The 15226-nt window shown below is 57.4% G+C and overlaps 6 protein-coding genes across 6 annotated transcripts; 4 read left to right on the top strand and 2 right to left on the bottom strand.

Moving 5' to 3' along the window:
• Nucleotides 1-71: 71 nt before the first annotated feature.
• On the bottom strand, nt 72-2868 carry DICSQDRAFT_130828 (uncharacterized protein). Its single transcript, XM_007360054.1, has 6 exons — nt 2763-2868; nt 2251-2707; nt 2169-2192; nt 1950-2122; nt 1632-1894; nt 72-1570 (listed from the first exon to the last, which is right to left on the bottom strand). The coding sequence occupies exons 1-6, from the start codon at nt 2829-2831 to the stop codon at nt 406-408; spliced, it is 2151 nt and encodes a 716-aa protein (XP_007360116.1). The 5' UTR covers nt 2832-2868; the 3' UTR covers nt 72-405.
• A 306-nt stretch (nt 2869-3174) lies between these two features.
• DICSQDRAFT_158371 (uncharacterized protein) lies at nt 3175-5540 on the top strand. The gene is made up of 12 exons (XM_007360055.1): nt 3175-3358; nt 3416-3470; nt 3527-3787; nt 3847-3916; nt 3970-4131; nt 4201-4694; nt 4750-4823; nt 4882-4952; nt 5017-5049; nt 5108-5178; nt 5232-5342; nt 5401-5540. Exons 1-12 carry the CDS (start codon nt 3309-3311, stop codon nt 5440-5442), a joined length of 1494 nt encoding a protein of 497 aa, XP_007360117.1. The 5' UTR covers nt 3175-3308; the 3' UTR covers nt 5443-5540.
• Nucleotides 5541-6140: 600 nt separating this feature from the next.
• On the bottom strand, nt 6141-7048 carry DICSQDRAFT_95096 (phosphoribosylglycinamide formyltransferase). Its single transcript, XM_007360056.1, has 3 exons — nt 6974-7048; nt 6291-6916; nt 6141-6242 (listed from the first exon to the last, which is right to left on the bottom strand). The coding sequence occupies exons 1-3, from the start codon at nt 7035-7037 to the stop codon at nt 6231-6233; spliced, it is 702 nt and encodes a 233-aa protein (XP_007360118.1). The 5' UTR covers nt 7038-7048; the 3' UTR covers nt 6141-6230.
• Nucleotides 7049-7752: 704 nt separating this feature from the next.
• On the top strand, nt 7753-11210 carry DICSQDRAFT_176385 (uncharacterized protein). Its single transcript, XM_007360057.1, has 4 exons — nt 7753-8132; nt 8188-8282; nt 8344-8909; nt 8965-11210. Exons 1-4 carry the CDS (start codon nt 8073-8075, stop codon nt 10896-10898), a joined length of 2655 nt encoding a protein of 884 aa, XP_007360119.1. The 5' UTR covers nt 7753-8072; the 3' UTR covers nt 10899-11210.
• Nucleotides 11211-11430: 220 nt separating this feature from the next.
• On the top strand, nt 11431-12289 carry DICSQDRAFT_31886 (DnaJ-domain-containing protein; the record flags this gene model as incomplete). Its single annotated transcript, XM_007359694.1, has 5 exons — nt 11431-11525; nt 11583-11649; nt 11702-11944; nt 12001-12207; nt 12260-12289. Coding segments are annotated over 5 exons (642 nt in total), but the record flags the coding sequence as incomplete, so codon positions are not given.
• A 333-nt stretch (nt 12290-12622) lies between these two features.
• DICSQDRAFT_151049 (uncharacterized protein) lies at nt 12623-14789 on the top strand. Its single transcript, XM_007360058.1, has 7 exons — nt 12623-12719; nt 12809-12871; nt 12945-12974; nt 13030-13095; nt 13169-13879; nt 13977-14410; nt 14494-14789. The coding sequence occupies exons 1-6, from the start codon at nt 12656-12658 to the stop codon at nt 14249-14251; spliced, it is 1209 nt and encodes a 402-aa protein (XP_007360120.1). The 5' UTR covers nt 12623-12655; the 3' UTR covers nt 14252-14410; nt 14494-14789.
• Nucleotides 14790-15226: the final 437 nt, after the last annotated feature.

Below are 15226 nucleotides of genomic sequence, written 5' to 3' on the forward strand. Positions count from 1 at the left end.
GGAAAGGCCTGATCCTTCGGACATTTATGGCAAGATTTTGGAAAATCGGATCATTCCTCTGAGTGAATAATCGGGGGTCCTGTTGTATGTAGGCAACTACAAACACAAATCAAATCTTCGTACAGATATACGTGAGAAGTCGTGGTCGGCCGTCCATCCAAGCGAGACAAAAACGCGCACAACGGGGGTAGAAGGCACGGCGGAGATAAGAAGCCTGGAGCGGCAACGTAGTTGAGGAAAGGAGAGTGTTGGGGGTCGCACGGGGCAAGAGTCGGACGCAATGCGCGCAGCGAAAGGGACCGGGAAGGAGGGAAGGGAAGTATCACAAGACGTGGTAACGTAGTAAAAGATAATAACGATAGACACGAAAGATGGCCTGACGGGCCCACCAACCACAGCTGCTGCTCACAGACGTCGCGTCAGTCCGGCCCAGAACCCAGAAGCGACGCCCTCGACGCCAAAGTCGCCGAAGCGCGTGTCGCTCTCGAGCTCAGTCCCGTACATCGTCCGCTTCATCTGTGCGCCGGGCGGGTCGGGCGGCAGGGGCAGTGTGCTGCTCATCCCGAGCTGGATGCCTACCTCGGTGCTAGACACTGTCCGCCGAGGCAAGAACGAGAGGAAGTCCGAGTTCTCCGCCATCGCTACGCTAGAGATGCTGGGTCCTTCGGGCGGCGATTCGGTCAAGGAGGGGAGCATAGGACTCGCCATCAGCGCAGTTGGGTCGACCGTACCGCTGCCTGCTGGGGGAGCGCCGGTAGCACCGGAATGCAGGTGCGATATCGAAGGCCCAGATGCGGCGCTCCGACTCGCCGGTCTTGCCACGGCGGACTGTGGTCGAGAGGGCGGCCGTGGCTGAGACGGCGTGGGCCGTCGTAGCGGCACAAACAAGTCATTTCGTTCTATCCGTCCGCCGGCTCGCTCTACGAACCCTCCGGACGGGGCTGCAGGCGAAGGCGATACGGGGGGCTCAGGGTATGTAAAAGGAGGCAGGCTCATGTCGAACGGCGTGGACGTAATAGGGTTGAAAAGGTCTGGGTTGAAATCGAAGTTGAAATTCGGATGGTTTGTTGCATTCTCGTCGGCGCCTGGTGGGCGGGGAATGGCGCCCCCCGCGTTCGGAGGCGTTACCTGTCCAGATCCGGCATCAAACGGAAAGAGATCTGACAAATGAGTTGTCGGAGGAGGGGGGTCGAGGTAGGCTTCTGGCGGTTCTTCGGGACCCTGGAAGACGGTGAAGGTCGGCCGGGGGGCAGGCTGCCCTTCGCCGTTCCCTGTGTCATCTGCCTCATCACTCTCCGGTTTCGTGGGTTGACTTGATGAGCCCTGCTGGGAACCGTCCCGATCAGAGAGTTTAGGGCGCTTACGAGTCGGCTTCGTCGCCCGTTGCTCTCGATCCTCCTGACCACGTCTGCTCTCCTGAGCTGCCTCGCCCAGATCTGTTGCCTGACTATCGTCCAGGTCTCGATGGCGCTTTCCCAGTAAGGATTGAGTCATTCCAGGCGGAGGTTGCACGGAAGTAGCGTGCGACACCTCGCTCCCTCCTACGATAGTTTGAGTACTGCCCTCATCACTGCGACAACAATATTACATGATTGAGCAAGGTGTGACATGATTATTGTAGATACACGTACGATGCTCGAGCTTTCCCCAAACTCTTCTCAGACGGGACACCAAGGGTACCCGTGGTGGCCTGTGTGAGGAAAGATACCATCTCCTGCAGCTGTTGCACCTCCGCTCGCAACTGCGGAACCAGAGCAGCCTGGGGACGTAACAACTCTACTTCCGACCGGAGCGAGCACACTTGAGCAGTGAGCGCATCCAAATCAGCCACTTGGGCTGGTCGCTGCTGCAAATCGGTCTGAAGAAGCTGGATCTGTGTCTGGAGAGGCATAACCTTGAATGACATGTCAGTCTCTACCAAACAGTTCAATATGCAAGAAGCACCATACCAAATTAGTGATATAGGTCCTCAACTGTTCAGACATGTCGGCAGGTGGTATGGGGAGGACAGCAAATTGGGCGAGAGGATCTGGCAGGGGGACAGGTTGAGGAGGAATGGACATGACAAGTGGCTCTGGAGGAAAAGGTTCATGAGCGGTGCCAGATGGTCCAGCTTGGGGAACTAAGGACGGTAAGCGGGCGAACTAGTTGGCAACACGTTGACTTACTGTCTTCCAGCATCGGGTCAGGTTCTGAGGCAAGAGGAGAGACATTAGCCAGCGAAGTCGTCGAGAGGTGTGGGAAGCGTACCCTCTTCTTCCAGAATGGCAGCTTCCATCGGTTTCGCGCTCTTACTTCCTTTGCCCCGCTTCCCTTTCTGTGCCAGACTCGCAGTACGCGTCACGGTACGCGCGCCGCTCCCACCGGCGACGGTCGGTCTGCCAACACCAAGTCTGTATTGGGTATTCTTCGCGCGCCGGGTGCGCGGTTGTAAATCCGGAGCGACCCCGGGCTCAGAGGAGTGTGCCGAGGGCAGGCTGGTACGTATATCTTCCGCGTGTGCGTTGTCCTCCTCGTCTGTATCATGTATGATGACAGAAGACGATGATGCGCCGCGTAACCGCGAGGTGGTGGTTGAGCGCGAGGCAGCTCTGGTTGATGGGGCACGCTGGGGAGGTTGAGGAGTTGGACGAGGCGCGCCTTGGATGGTATCAACAAGAAGGTCGATCAACGCATCCGTCTTGAGGTTGGCCTTGATGCCGTAGTCCTAAATGCTGTGGTGAGCTTAGGAGGTAAGAGCGTAGGAGGTGAAGAGGACGGACTTTGCATATTCTCTGAAGATCGGCGCGCTTCATGGATTTGAGGGTCTCGCGGTCCAAAGGGGCGGGCATCGCTGACGGGGAAGCAGAACGCCCCTGCGAGCTCGACACGGGGGCCGTTGAGCGGGCGGGCGAGGCGGGCGATGCGGGGGTGGAGGTGGTTGGAGGAGACGTTCAACGAGCGGGACAAACAACGCCCAAACAACGCGAACTCTCCATCACATGATCCCTGGCGTTTCACTCAATCGGGCGCCTACCCCGAGCACTCCCCGGACTCCGGAAACGACATTACTTAATCTATGAAGGATGTCCGCCCCGTCGGCCCGAGCCCCCGAACGCGCTTGAAGCCTCAAACGGCGATGGCGACTGAGAGGACGATCGCTTAAGGAACACGATACTCGAGGGATGTCCCATGCCTCGCCGCCCACAGATATAAGTAGTACCTGGCCTTCCGTGCACCCGCCCTGCGCGTGCGACATACTTGCCTTGCTGCATCGTCGGACCCTGTTCAGTAGTGCACTTTTCACCCACTAGACGTCAACTCCCCCAATGCCGCGCAGTTACTCCCTCGACGAGGTGTCAAAGCATGACTCCTCCAGGTACGTGCCACAACACCCTTTAGCCGTCGGAAGCAGCTTAGAGAGAGCGTGATGCAGTTCATGTTGGGTTATCATCAGGAACAAGGTCTACGATGTCACTGAGTTCCTACCAGTATGGCTCCTCCTTCCGCCGCGTTATGCGCGTCCGCTCACGCCACGACCGTATAGGACCATCCAGGAGGTACCAAGATCATCCTCAAGTACGCAGGAAAGGACGCCACCTCCGCGTATGAGCCTATCCATCCACCGGACGCTCTAGACAAGAACTTGCCTCCTGAGAAACATTTAGGTGAGCTCGACAGTGCCGCAGCGAGCGCAGTCAAGGAGGCCGAGCAGAGCCGGAAGAAGACGAAAGATGAGCTACGAGTAGAGGCGGCGCAGCAGGCCAAACCACCTCTCAGCAGGATATTGAGCTTGTGGGACATCGAGGTACGCATCTATCGCGGATACACAGCTCCCCTTCCAAACCCTTCGTCTCGTGTGGCAAGGATGTCGCACGCAAGGTTCTTTCTTATAAAGCGTGGGCGTACTACTCGTCAGCGGCCGACGAAGAGCTCAGTGTGTACATCATTAATTCACCTGCACGACCCTCACCCCTGACAGTACTTAAGCCCACCGAGAGAACATACGCGCGTTCTCGCGGATCTTCTTCCACGCTCGCGTCATGCGCCCAGTCTCATATTGTGACCCATCGACGACAATCCTGGGCTTCAAGTCGTCAATACCGGTATTCGTGAGCGGCGCCGCCCTCGCACGGCTGGGACATCCCTTAGGTACGCACCGCTACCAGCAGTCATGCCCCCCACACCGCTGACCCAACGCCCTGCAATCCCAATCGACAGGCGAGGCCAACATTACTCGCGGCGCCGGCCGCACGGGCATCATCCAGATGGTCTCCTCCAACGCTTCCCTCTCTTACGCGCAGATCGCAGAAGCGCGCCTCGCGCCGGACCAGCCGCTCTTCTTCCAGCTTTACAAGCGCCGCGACGACGCGCTCGCGGAGCAGCGCGTGCGCGAGGTCGTCTCTCTCGGGTACAGCGCCATCTTCCTCACCGTGGACGCTGTCGTCCCGGGTAACCGCGAGCGCGACATCCGCGCGCCGTTCGAGCTCGAGGCGCAGGAGCGCGAGGCGGAGAAGGTGGAGCGCGCGGACCAGGCGGATTCGCCTGAGGCGCCGGTGCAGGACAAGGAGGAGAAGGGCGAGACGAACTTGTTGGGGACGGCGGGGGCGTTGATCGCGAATGCTGATCTGGACATGACTTGGGAGAGGACGGTCCCGTGGTTGAGGTCGTTGACCAAGTTGCCGATCGTCATCAAGGGGATTCAGTGCGTCGAGGTGCGTTGGTGCCCCGAAGCCTTCGCCGAAATTCATGTTGACTGTGCGAGTCCAGGACGCAGTCCTAGCCGCCGAAGCTGGCGTTGATGGCATCCTGATCTCCAACCATGGCGGTCGACAGCTGGAATAGTGAGCAGCATCCCACGACTGCCTGCAGAGAGACAAGTGTTTGATCGCGGGCTCGCAGCTCGTTGCCTTCCATCGACGTCCTGTACAGACTGCGCAAGCAGCGGCCAGACGTTTTCAACAAGTTGGAAGGTTGGTCGGCCGTGTCGCAAGCTCTCACCGTTCCTTGATGTTGATCCCTGTCTACCTTGGATAGTTTACGTCGACGGTGGTGCTCGCAGAGGCACGGGTTAGTGGTATTTACGAGCCTGCCCCTCGACGCCACAATGCTGACGCTCCATGGTTAGATGTTCTGAAGGCCCTTTGCTTGGGAGCAAAAGCAGTCGGCATGGGTAGGCCATTCTTGTATGCGCAGAGTGTGAGTTCCTCATCAGTGCGATACAAGGCTGTCACTAAGTATATACGCCACAGGCATACGGAGAGGATGGCGTTGTCAAAGTTGTCGAGATCCTCCAGCGCGAGATTGTGACGGGCATGCGGCTGCTCGGTGCGAGCAGGGTACAAGACCTTGTACCAGATATGGTGAATGTGCTGTCGTGTTGTCTTAGCAACTCCATACTGAAAAGCTGCTTGGAAACAGGTCGAGCAGGTCAACTGGCAGCCACTGGAACCGAAGTTATAAAGCATGTCTCGTATTCAGAGAAGAGTTCTTGGTTTGGTTATATTCGAGAGTACATTCGTGCCGTATGGATACCGCTCTGTGCATCCTGCTTACTTGGCATTCACGCTCCTAAAGGAGGGCGCGCTCATCTTGTCGCCAACTCGTCTTGTATGACTGCCATCGGATCCAGATAGGCGATGAGCCGCTTGTGCAGTTGCAAGAATGACGCCAAAGCCCTGTAGACGGTGCGTGGGGAGCAGCTGCGGCGTAACAGTAAGTAGGCAACTCCTGCGGGTGATTGGTGCTCAACGGCAGGAATGAAATGAAAACAATCAAAGCCAGAAGTCTCGCAGGCTGCTACCCCCGTAGATCATAAACTATGTGGAAGGCGCAAACCGAAGCGAACTCGATGCCATCATAGGCATAGTGGTCATTTGGAAGACCCATCGCATGCTTCTACAATGCCGAACCTGCAGGACCTGATACCTGTCTCGAGTGCGCTACTAGTCGAACCTCTGCTTCGTCGCCTTCATGAATTCTGCTGCATATCTTTCTCGGACCTACACGTTGATCAGAGTGAAATTTGAGTGCTTTGATGTCGTACTTATATATCGGTACGAGAGCTTAGACTGATTTGTCTGACCAAGAACACATCTTGTCGACACACGGACGAGGGCTTCGCATGTTTCCTTCCATTCCATAATGGTCCGCGCCTATCTGAAAGAACGTGATGATTCGAGCAGCCTGCGCAACTGCGGCGTTGTGATAATCAGGACCAACAGGATATTTGAGTAATGCTACAATCCCTGCTATGATACAGACTGGCCGGAAGGTGAGATAGGGGCACCGATCATATAACGTAGCCTTACCTGTATGGGTGCTACTTCGTTCAATACTTTGGCCGTCGCTTCCACGATGAGTTTCCACTCGACTGAATGAAGCCTTTCCTCGAAAGTCTCAATCGGTTCTCCCTGCAGTATCTCGACCTCCCTCACGAGAACTGGGTCTCCCCGGTCCACCTCTTTGACTACGCGGTGCACCATTACACCTGAGTTTTTTATTTCTCCCTTCTGGAACGCTTCATACGCTCGTTCGATCGCATGAGCGCCGTCGAACGCCCCGGGCAAGGCAGGGTGCAGGTTGATCACGGGGATCGGCTTCTGTACCCGCTCTTCACCATCGTACGGCCGCTCGCCATTGACGACCTCTAGAAACCCGTCGCCCATGATGTGCATCCAGCCTGCCAAAACAACCAGATCAGGCTGTTCTTTGACAACGATTCGAGCAACCTCGCGATCGTAGTCGTCTCGCGTCTTGCCCGGGTTGGCTTTTAGGTAGGGCTGGAGCCCGAGGTAGGCAGTAGGGATGGGAGGGTTGGCTTGTGCAGCACGTGTGAGGCCATATGCAGCTTTCCTATTGGAGAGAACGAGGGTGATGCGAGTCGATGGAAGGGCGGGGGTATTTTGCGCATCAATAAGTGCTTGTAGGTTTGTGCCTGCGTATGAATATGTGAGTTTAGGCTACGACGCACCCAGAAGAGCTGAGTATATACCTGAGCCGGATATGAGCACGACGATGCGCCTTTCATGTGCTGGTGTGGTTGTTTTGTCCGCCATTAATGGGGCCGGTGCAAGCCTGCCAGTGGCTGTGGCTGAAAACTCGCGAGAATGCAGGAGGCTGTATTGCTGAATCAGGAAGAGATGCCTTTGGGTTAGGGTCCGAACTACCTCGCTCCAACAAACGCCTGTCAAGTCAACCGCATCCTGCCACTGCACCCATGTCGTATTGAATTCTACGTCTCATGCTATGATGTAGCCACAGTACAAGGTGAGACTTCTGAGAATACATCTCCTGTGTGCAACACCGGGATCACTAGAGTGGCGCACTGACACAGGCTTATGGCGCTCCACCAAGCTGAGCCCGTATAGGTTGTTGGATCGCAATGATGATTGGTCGGATCGTTAGAGGCGGGGATGGAGACAACGCGTAGTTCGCTGTGAGACACGCACCGTGACGGTTGGTAATGATCTAGGAGTTCGTTTGATTGCCTGAGTGTTTGTGTGACCGCCAAGCCGGGGCGTTTTTCATGAAGTTGAAGGCTCCTGGACTCGCCCAGGACGAGCGGTTTATGAAAGACTGATCGCTCTTTCTAGCCCTGGTAGTCATGGGAGTAGGCTGGTTCGTCCCTACATCCGCCCGGCGCGACAGCGGCTGCGTAGCAAGGAGGGGGACAGAAAACGTCAGATCATCGCGGGGGAGATTGGCGCGCGGGTAGGAGGAAGGTGTGAAGCCTCCATCTGCTCGTCGCTAAGGGCGGACCACGCCGAGCTCCCCACCTTCATAGGCCAGGAGCTGCATGTGCCCACTCTCTTCTTCAACCTGATCCTCGAGGTTCTCGCTCTCCCCTTGACCGCCTGCCGCGTCAAGACCGCCTGTTGGGTGCTTTCTGCACAGGACCGGGTCCACTTCTGCTAAGATTGTATCTTGGCCTCCTCTGGTTCTCGTAGCGCTTCTCAGCGGGACTGACGCTACGTGCGTACACCGACCAGCTGGCTTTGTAACTTATTTCTCGGATTCGTGCCTCCGCCACATTCTTTCCACCTTCTCGCTCTTTACCTAGACGACTATCTCCATCACGATTCGACGACGTCATGGTCTCCCAAGCTGCTGCACCCGGAGCTGCTTTCAAAGTTCTGAGCCCGAACGAAGCGGTATGTCCGTACAATCCCGGATGCATTCCTTCTAACCCATTGCTGCTTTTGCTAGATCCAGTTCATCTTGGCTGACATCCCAAACTTCTGCGTGGGGATCTTGGCTCTCGGAACTTTCACGTTCTTCTTGCTGATGAAGCGTGTCGACAGGTAAGTGGTCATAAAGCATCTTTATAGACCCAAGTACTAACACGGACGCCACCAATCTCAGATGGATATTCTGCTTGCACGTGTCTGTGCTACTCGCGTTCCTCGCCGCGATCTTCGACCTTTCACAACTCCTCATTCAAGGAAGGTCTTCAAACAACGGTTTTACTCCGGCTGGTGTCTCTGGCCTGACCACGGTCCGCGAGGTCTTCTACTCGTTCGCGAACGGTCTCCGTTTCTTGTTCTACTGGGGATTCGTTGCCACCATTCCTCTTGGCGAGACCGTCCCAGAGGGCAACAAGATGCACAGTGGTAGCTGGAGACGTTGGGGACTGATGGGCCTGGTTTTGAAGTGGTCGACGCTGCTTCTCGTACTTCTTACCACCATCTTGCAGCTCGCCTTCCGCGACGTCTCTGCGCTCGAGCAAATTGGCCCAGTATATGAGGCAGAGTCTACGCTCGAGATAATCCTCTCGGCCATATTCATCCTCAAACTCCTCCTGAACACCTGGGCCAGATTCTCTGTCGGCTCCAATACGCTGTCAAGGGGAAAGATGATGATGCAGTACGCCCCAATCATTGTTTCTCTGCTGTTCAGCTTGTGGATTGCTGTCGGGAATGTGATCCTCTGTGAGTGCTACACGTATTGATGCAGAGAAGATATCGAATTGACTCTTCATCGAAGTCGAGTTCACGGAGACTGCTCTGGGTCGTTTCATGCGTGCTGTAGAGTTCTACATCGCGATCGTCTACATGCTTACGATCTCCTTCCATCACCTTCGCCATCTCTCCTTCTTCCCTGTATATCGCCCTGCCTCTCGTCCAAATACAGTCAACAAGCGCAGCTCGATCGACAAACCCAGGATGATGATGGTCAAAAACGAGCCGAAGCAGGTTGACTTGGTCGAGGTCCTCGAGGAGCGCTATCGCGGTGCCCAGGAGATCCCCCAGACAGTCGAGCGCAACAGTGCCCGGTCGGCGAAGGTCGAAAGCTCTAACCAGCATCAGTCCATGGCCGCCCGTCTGTCGACTTGGTTGGGCGTCGGTCGTCCTCAGAGCAATGTTCAGTCTTGGGATGTCGACACAGAGCGTGGCCCCTCTCCCGTTCTTGACGCGGTCATCACGCCGTGGTATGCCCCCGAGCAAGAAGCGGCTCGCGCCCCGACTCCTGAAGGCCCTGCTCAGCCGGCATTGGATGAGGATGAACGCCGTGGCGTGTCTCCTCTGCCAGATTACACTCCGACTGAGACCAAACCTAGGGAGCCCCTCCCCTCGTCCGACAACACGTACGCTCCCCGACCACTGGATGCTGATGAACTAGAGCCGGCGAAGACCCCAGTTCCCAACAGAAATTGGCAAGACGTCGAATACTCGAATGCTGTAAGGTACTCCGGCGTAAACCAGGATGTCCTCGCGAACGCCCTCTCGCAGAGGTACTACAAGACCCAGGACGACTCCCCCATTGCCTCGAACATCCAGGTCGTTTCGCCACCCAGCGACGACGAGGCTTCGATGCGCCGCAACAGTATTGGTGCCAACAGCGAATATATGGCGTCCCCTTATCCGTCATCGCCTATGGCTTCTGCTGTGACTCCCCTTCCTCGGAGCCGTCCTCTGCCTGTGCCAGACCGTCCCACGTCGATGCTCATGTCACCCATGACATCTGTGCCTCCAGATTCAGCGCGTTCTTCGAATATGTCCATCCTCCTCCGTCGCCAGGACGAGCTTGACAAGTCCATCGCGGCTCTCAGGCTGTTCTCTCCCACGCAGCCGCAGTTCAATGTCGACCAGGCACCGGACGATTCAGCTGAGTATGAGTACCAATATGCTGAAGGTTCTTCCGCCCAGGCTAGCATTGGCCACTCTCCAATGAGCGCAGCCATTGCCTATGCCCCCTCGGCCAGTCCGGAAGTGCCGCTCACGACTCCTCGTACGGGCCCCCAATGGTCCGCGCAAAGTGAGTTCCAATTCGATCAGCAGCCCCCGCTCAATCGGTCGAGCATGGACTCCGGTGTCATCCCAACCATGTCCCTGCCGGTCGTGAACCAGGCGCCGAGCTCCCTCGCGCTGCCTCGCGCTCCTACCTCTCGCTTCTCAGACGGCTCAAGTGTTGGTGAGCGTGAGCGCCGCATCGACTCGATGGGCACGCAGTACGACATTACCTCGTTTGTCGGCAACCTGACCGTCCCCGTCAACCCTAAGGATAGTGTGATGTCCGCGACCTCCGTGGCGTACTCTGACGAGGGCATGGTCAACGTCGCGACCGTCGCGCAGCCACCCACATTCGCCCGCCCGACGCTCATCACACAGCAGCTCGCTGCATCTGTTGTGCCCCGCGGAGACCCAAACCCATCGATGTCGCCGTATTTGTCCGCCCGCCGCGCGCTACCTCCCATCCCACAGCCCGTAGCGCAGCCTCAGCCACAACCAGCCGCTGGCTCCCCCGCCCCCCTTCGCTTCCGCCGCGCCGTCGGGCTCCCCGCCAACCCCAAACTCCAGTTGGCAACACGGAACCTGACGCCAGTCGACGAGAAGACGAGGTCGCCGACTGACACCACCACGCTTGAGACCTCCCCGCAGAGTGGGTCCGGCACCCCAATGACGGGGAAAGCGTGGTGAATGCCTCGTCTTCGAAAACGGCGTCACCGTCGAAGGAATCGCGATATGTCGTCTTAGGTAGGATCCCCCCCCTCCCCCTGCCCTCCAGCCAACCAATCTGCTCTCGAGCAACCCAACCACCAAGCATCGCACTCTAGTATCTCGGTACCATGCTGCTCTGCACTGATCGTCATTGTCATCGCTCGCACTCGCCTCTCGCACCTCGCACACGCTCTGCTGTAACTAGTAGTACATAGCACCATTGACGTGACGCTGACCAGTGCTCGCTCTGTGTACAAGGATATTGGACTTTATCATTATTTCGACCTATGTATTAGTAGACCAAACCTTTTGGGCTGCTCTGAGAACGCATGAACGGAGAGTTGGCTGTGTAGTGCCCAAGCGGTGCCATGCGCAGAACGAGTCGTGCTCCAGCCACGTACGCACGCGTCGTGGAATACACGGTCACGTGGGACGCGTTCCTGACGTCACTGCGAGGCGGCGGAGCTACATAAGGTCCATTGACTGCGCGGGGCCTCAAACATCCCTCACCATGTCCACGTTCCCCGACTACTACAAGCTCCTCAACATCTCCCAGAATGCATCTGTGGACGACATCAAGACTGCGTACAAGAAAGAGTCCCTGAAGTGCGCGACATACAGCTTCTCCAGCGCAATGTGACATTCATCCCTACAGATCGCTAGGACTCACCCAGACAGGCTCGCTAATGCAACGCCGGAGCAAAGACAAGCTGCTACAGAGAAATTCCAGGTGCACTTCACAGCCCTTCACTTACGTAGCTATGTCGCTGACTGTCCTGCAGGCAGTAGCGGACGCTTACTACGTGCTGTCGGACCCTACTCGCCGGAGGGAGTATGACAGCCTTTACTCAACACGCCGTCCGCAAGAAAGAACAGCCCAGCCCGACGCTTCAGCCAGCTTCTTTGCCACGTTTGCCAACATGTTCGGAAAGGCTGCCGGTTCGGGCACAGGAGCCGGTGCAACAGGTGCCGCTCCTGGAGACCGGCCAGACGCGGATCATGTCTTCGCGGACGTATTCGACGACGTGCGTCCGCCACGCGCTTTGCCTTCGACGTGCACTGACGTCGTGGAGATTTATAGTTGCTACGTCCAGAAGTGGAACGACATGCGCCGTGGTGGGCATGGCTTGGTGCTGTCTGCGGGGCGGGCATTGGCTTCATCATCGCGAACATACCCGGACTCCTCTTTGGGGCGTATGCCGGGAACAAGCTAGGTGCCATCCGAGATGCGAAGGGGAAGAGCATAGCAGCTGTCTTCACGCAGCTAGGAGGTGACCAGAAGGCTCAGGTAAGACATCCGATCTGCGTATGTCTTATTACTCTAACTCATTCTTCCATAGATTCTTCGGGCATTGGCTGCTAAGGTTCTCGGTGCTGCGGCGAGCTCCTTCTAACGTTATCGTTTCGACCCATGTTCCCGTTCCTGCCTCTCGGACCGTTAGCCTTTGCGTGGAATTCTCCCTGTACTTTGTGCCCCCTGTGCTATCGTTACTGTACCTGAACGCGTCTGAGTATGTAATAGCGGAGGTGTGCACGTCGCATGCCTGAGGAAACGATTGCGTGTGGCCTGAGGATCTGTCCTAAAGCGCCCAGATCTGGATGATCGAAAACGCCTTTGCAGGGCCGGCGGCACTGGCACGCGTGCCTCGAATATTTCCTCCTCTCCATCGATGCAACTAATCCGAGCAGCCTCGAAACCTCGCTCTGCGACTGCTCCTTCTCTCTTCGCGGTCTGAATGGTCGACACACGATTCTCTCGGCTAGCGACGCCGGTACGGGCCCGTAATGGTATCACACAAGGTACATTCCGTCCTAGGAAGTTCTTTGGAACCATTTCGGAGAAGTCCCCAAAGATCTTACATGGTCTGACATGCCTCGTGTACCGACAGTCTCACGACCACGGGCGAGCAGCGTACCTGCAGAGGGTAGTCACAAACCTGAATGGATGCTTGGTGCGTAGACCCTCCTTTCTGTGCAATTCCCGGACGACCTGTCCTCACCATGTAGATCCTTATTGGCCGATAGATTGCGCTTTCATGAGTCCACGGAAACGAAGTAATTACCTTAGTTGCTCGCTCCAGACGTCACGCACTGAGGACCCACTGACTAGAGCACACGAATACGCGTGAAGAGTCCCTACCAAGCCAGGCATCACAAGCCCAGGGAGCGCGCAATCGTGAGTTCTACTTATACAAACCTCGTATGAACCATGTGTCCCATCGTCATACCTACACGTCGTCGCCACCCAGCCCAGCCCCCCCAACAAGGAAGAGAAGTGAGGAAAGCACCCGGACGCGCCGCCCGGCCCCGCGCCCGAGGGCTGTCCTCCGCAGACAGGGAGATCGTCGCGGCAGGCCTCGCCTCTTCTTCCAGGGCGAGTTCGCGCACGCGGAGCGCGAGTCGCGCCGCGTCCGTCGACGGCCGCCCGCGGCGCAGGTGCGCGTCGACCTCGCGTGCGCAGAGCGAGGCCCCCCCGGCGCGGTCGCCGTACGTCTTCGGCGGGCAAGGACGGCGCACGCCGGGTGCAAAGGCGCGGAGGTTGAAGGGGGCGGGAGGCTCGGGCAAGTCCGCGTCCGCGTCCGCATTGCGAAGGGCGGACACGCCGCTGGTCGCTGCTTCGCGAAGGGCCAAGAGCAACGCGAGCTCGGGAGGAAGACAGGAAGAGAAGAGCAGGGCGCGGGCTCTGTTTGAAGACGATATGTCCTCGTTGACGTCGCTCGACGAATCGTCTGTGAGCGGGAGGAGTAGTAACGCGAAACGCCGGAGGCTGTCTCCGCGACCTTTGGCATCACTGGCTACATCCAGTTCGGTGTGCGATGACGAGGACGACAGCCAAAGAACGGCGGTCGAGGAAGACTTTGAGATGCTCGAGAGTCCGGAGTGCCTGCCATGGGTCCCGATGAATCCCGACTCGAAAGACTCCGAGTATGTCCCTCCCGGGCTAAACGCACTCATCGACGGTATGTTCCCACTATCGTCTGTGCTAGTCCGTGGCGGCGCTGTGCGTCACGCTCAGTTGTCCATGCTAACTCATCCTGGATCGTGCCCTGAACCTAGACATGAAACGTGCTCTAGTGCTCCAGATATCCGCGCGGCAAAAGGCAGAGAACATGCACGCCGCAGAGCTCCAGCGGCGCCTGCGGCTCGAACGCGAAGCCGCGCGGCTCGCCGCCGTAAATCGTGCGTTGGAGGCGGAACGCTCCGCAAGAGCGGCGGACAGCCTGGCGAACACGCTCGAGAATGCGCGCATTTCGGACTTCTCGCAGCGACCCCCCGTCATCAATGCGCCCGCCGAGGGGAACCGGCAGGCCCCAGCTTCTGCTACCCAATAGGTTAACGGACATCGGGTCGGGCGGGCCGAGTGGGCGTACGGCGGACACGGAGATGGCGGAGGTGGCGCGGGGATGCGATATTGTTGTTCGGAGCGGGGGCCCGTCGAGGGGTATGCTCAGGGTCTAGAGCTGTGTGCGAAGGGCCCCTGTGGCCGGGAGGTGCGTCTTCGCTCGTCTCGTGGACGGCGTGAGCCCGCTGGGAAGCCTTCCGACTGACTGATGATCGTCATCCGTGCTTCTAGCACGCGGCCCGTTCAGACATCGCAGGTTCCCAGCGTGAACTACCCCCGACCAACTCATACTACCGTCCAATGACGCTGACGCCACTTAATCGCCCTTAGCTCCTCCTCTCGGCATCGTCTGCGACACGACGTACAGGTTTCAGGCAACCCATTGCCGTTCGATGTCGTGCAGAGCCGCGCAGGAAGCCACAGACCGTGTCACGATGGAGCGGAACTAGGGGTGCGGGGACCTACCGATTGTATTGACACGTGTGACGTACATCCGCGACCCCTGGGCTGGACGCTTCCCCGCGCACAAGCTAGCCACACCTCAGCCAATTGGCAGGAGCAGATTAGGGTACGAACGTGTGATGTTCTCTCCAGTGGAACGTTGGATAGTATGTTCCAGTAATAGTACAGAGCTAATGTACGTTCGTTTTGTTAGACTATTCACTCGCGACGTCGAGCGTGAGTTTGAGAGAGAACTGCAGTCATGGGATGTGAAGGAGGCGAACGATGGACAGTGGGTATGGACGATAGTGACATTGTTGACGATGCGATAGATGGATGGATGGATTACAGATTGACCAGGCATTCAGAGTAGAAGCGAGTCTCGACACAACTGGGGGATGTGGACAAGATGATACCGAAATTTGGCAAGAATTGCTCCGGGGGTCAGCAAGAGTTCTGGTACAACCAAGTACTCGAGTCTCGAACCCTACCCTATAGCTAGTAAGCGAGTATCAAGAGACGG

Source organism: Dichomitus squalens (genome assembly GCF_000275845.1).
Source record: "Dichomitus squalens LYAD-421 SS1 unplaced genomic scaffold DICSQscaffold_1, whole genome shotgun sequence".
Lineage (NCBI taxonomy): Eukaryota > Fungi > Basidiomycota > Agaricomycetes > Polyporales > Polyporaceae > Dichomitus > Dichomitus squalens.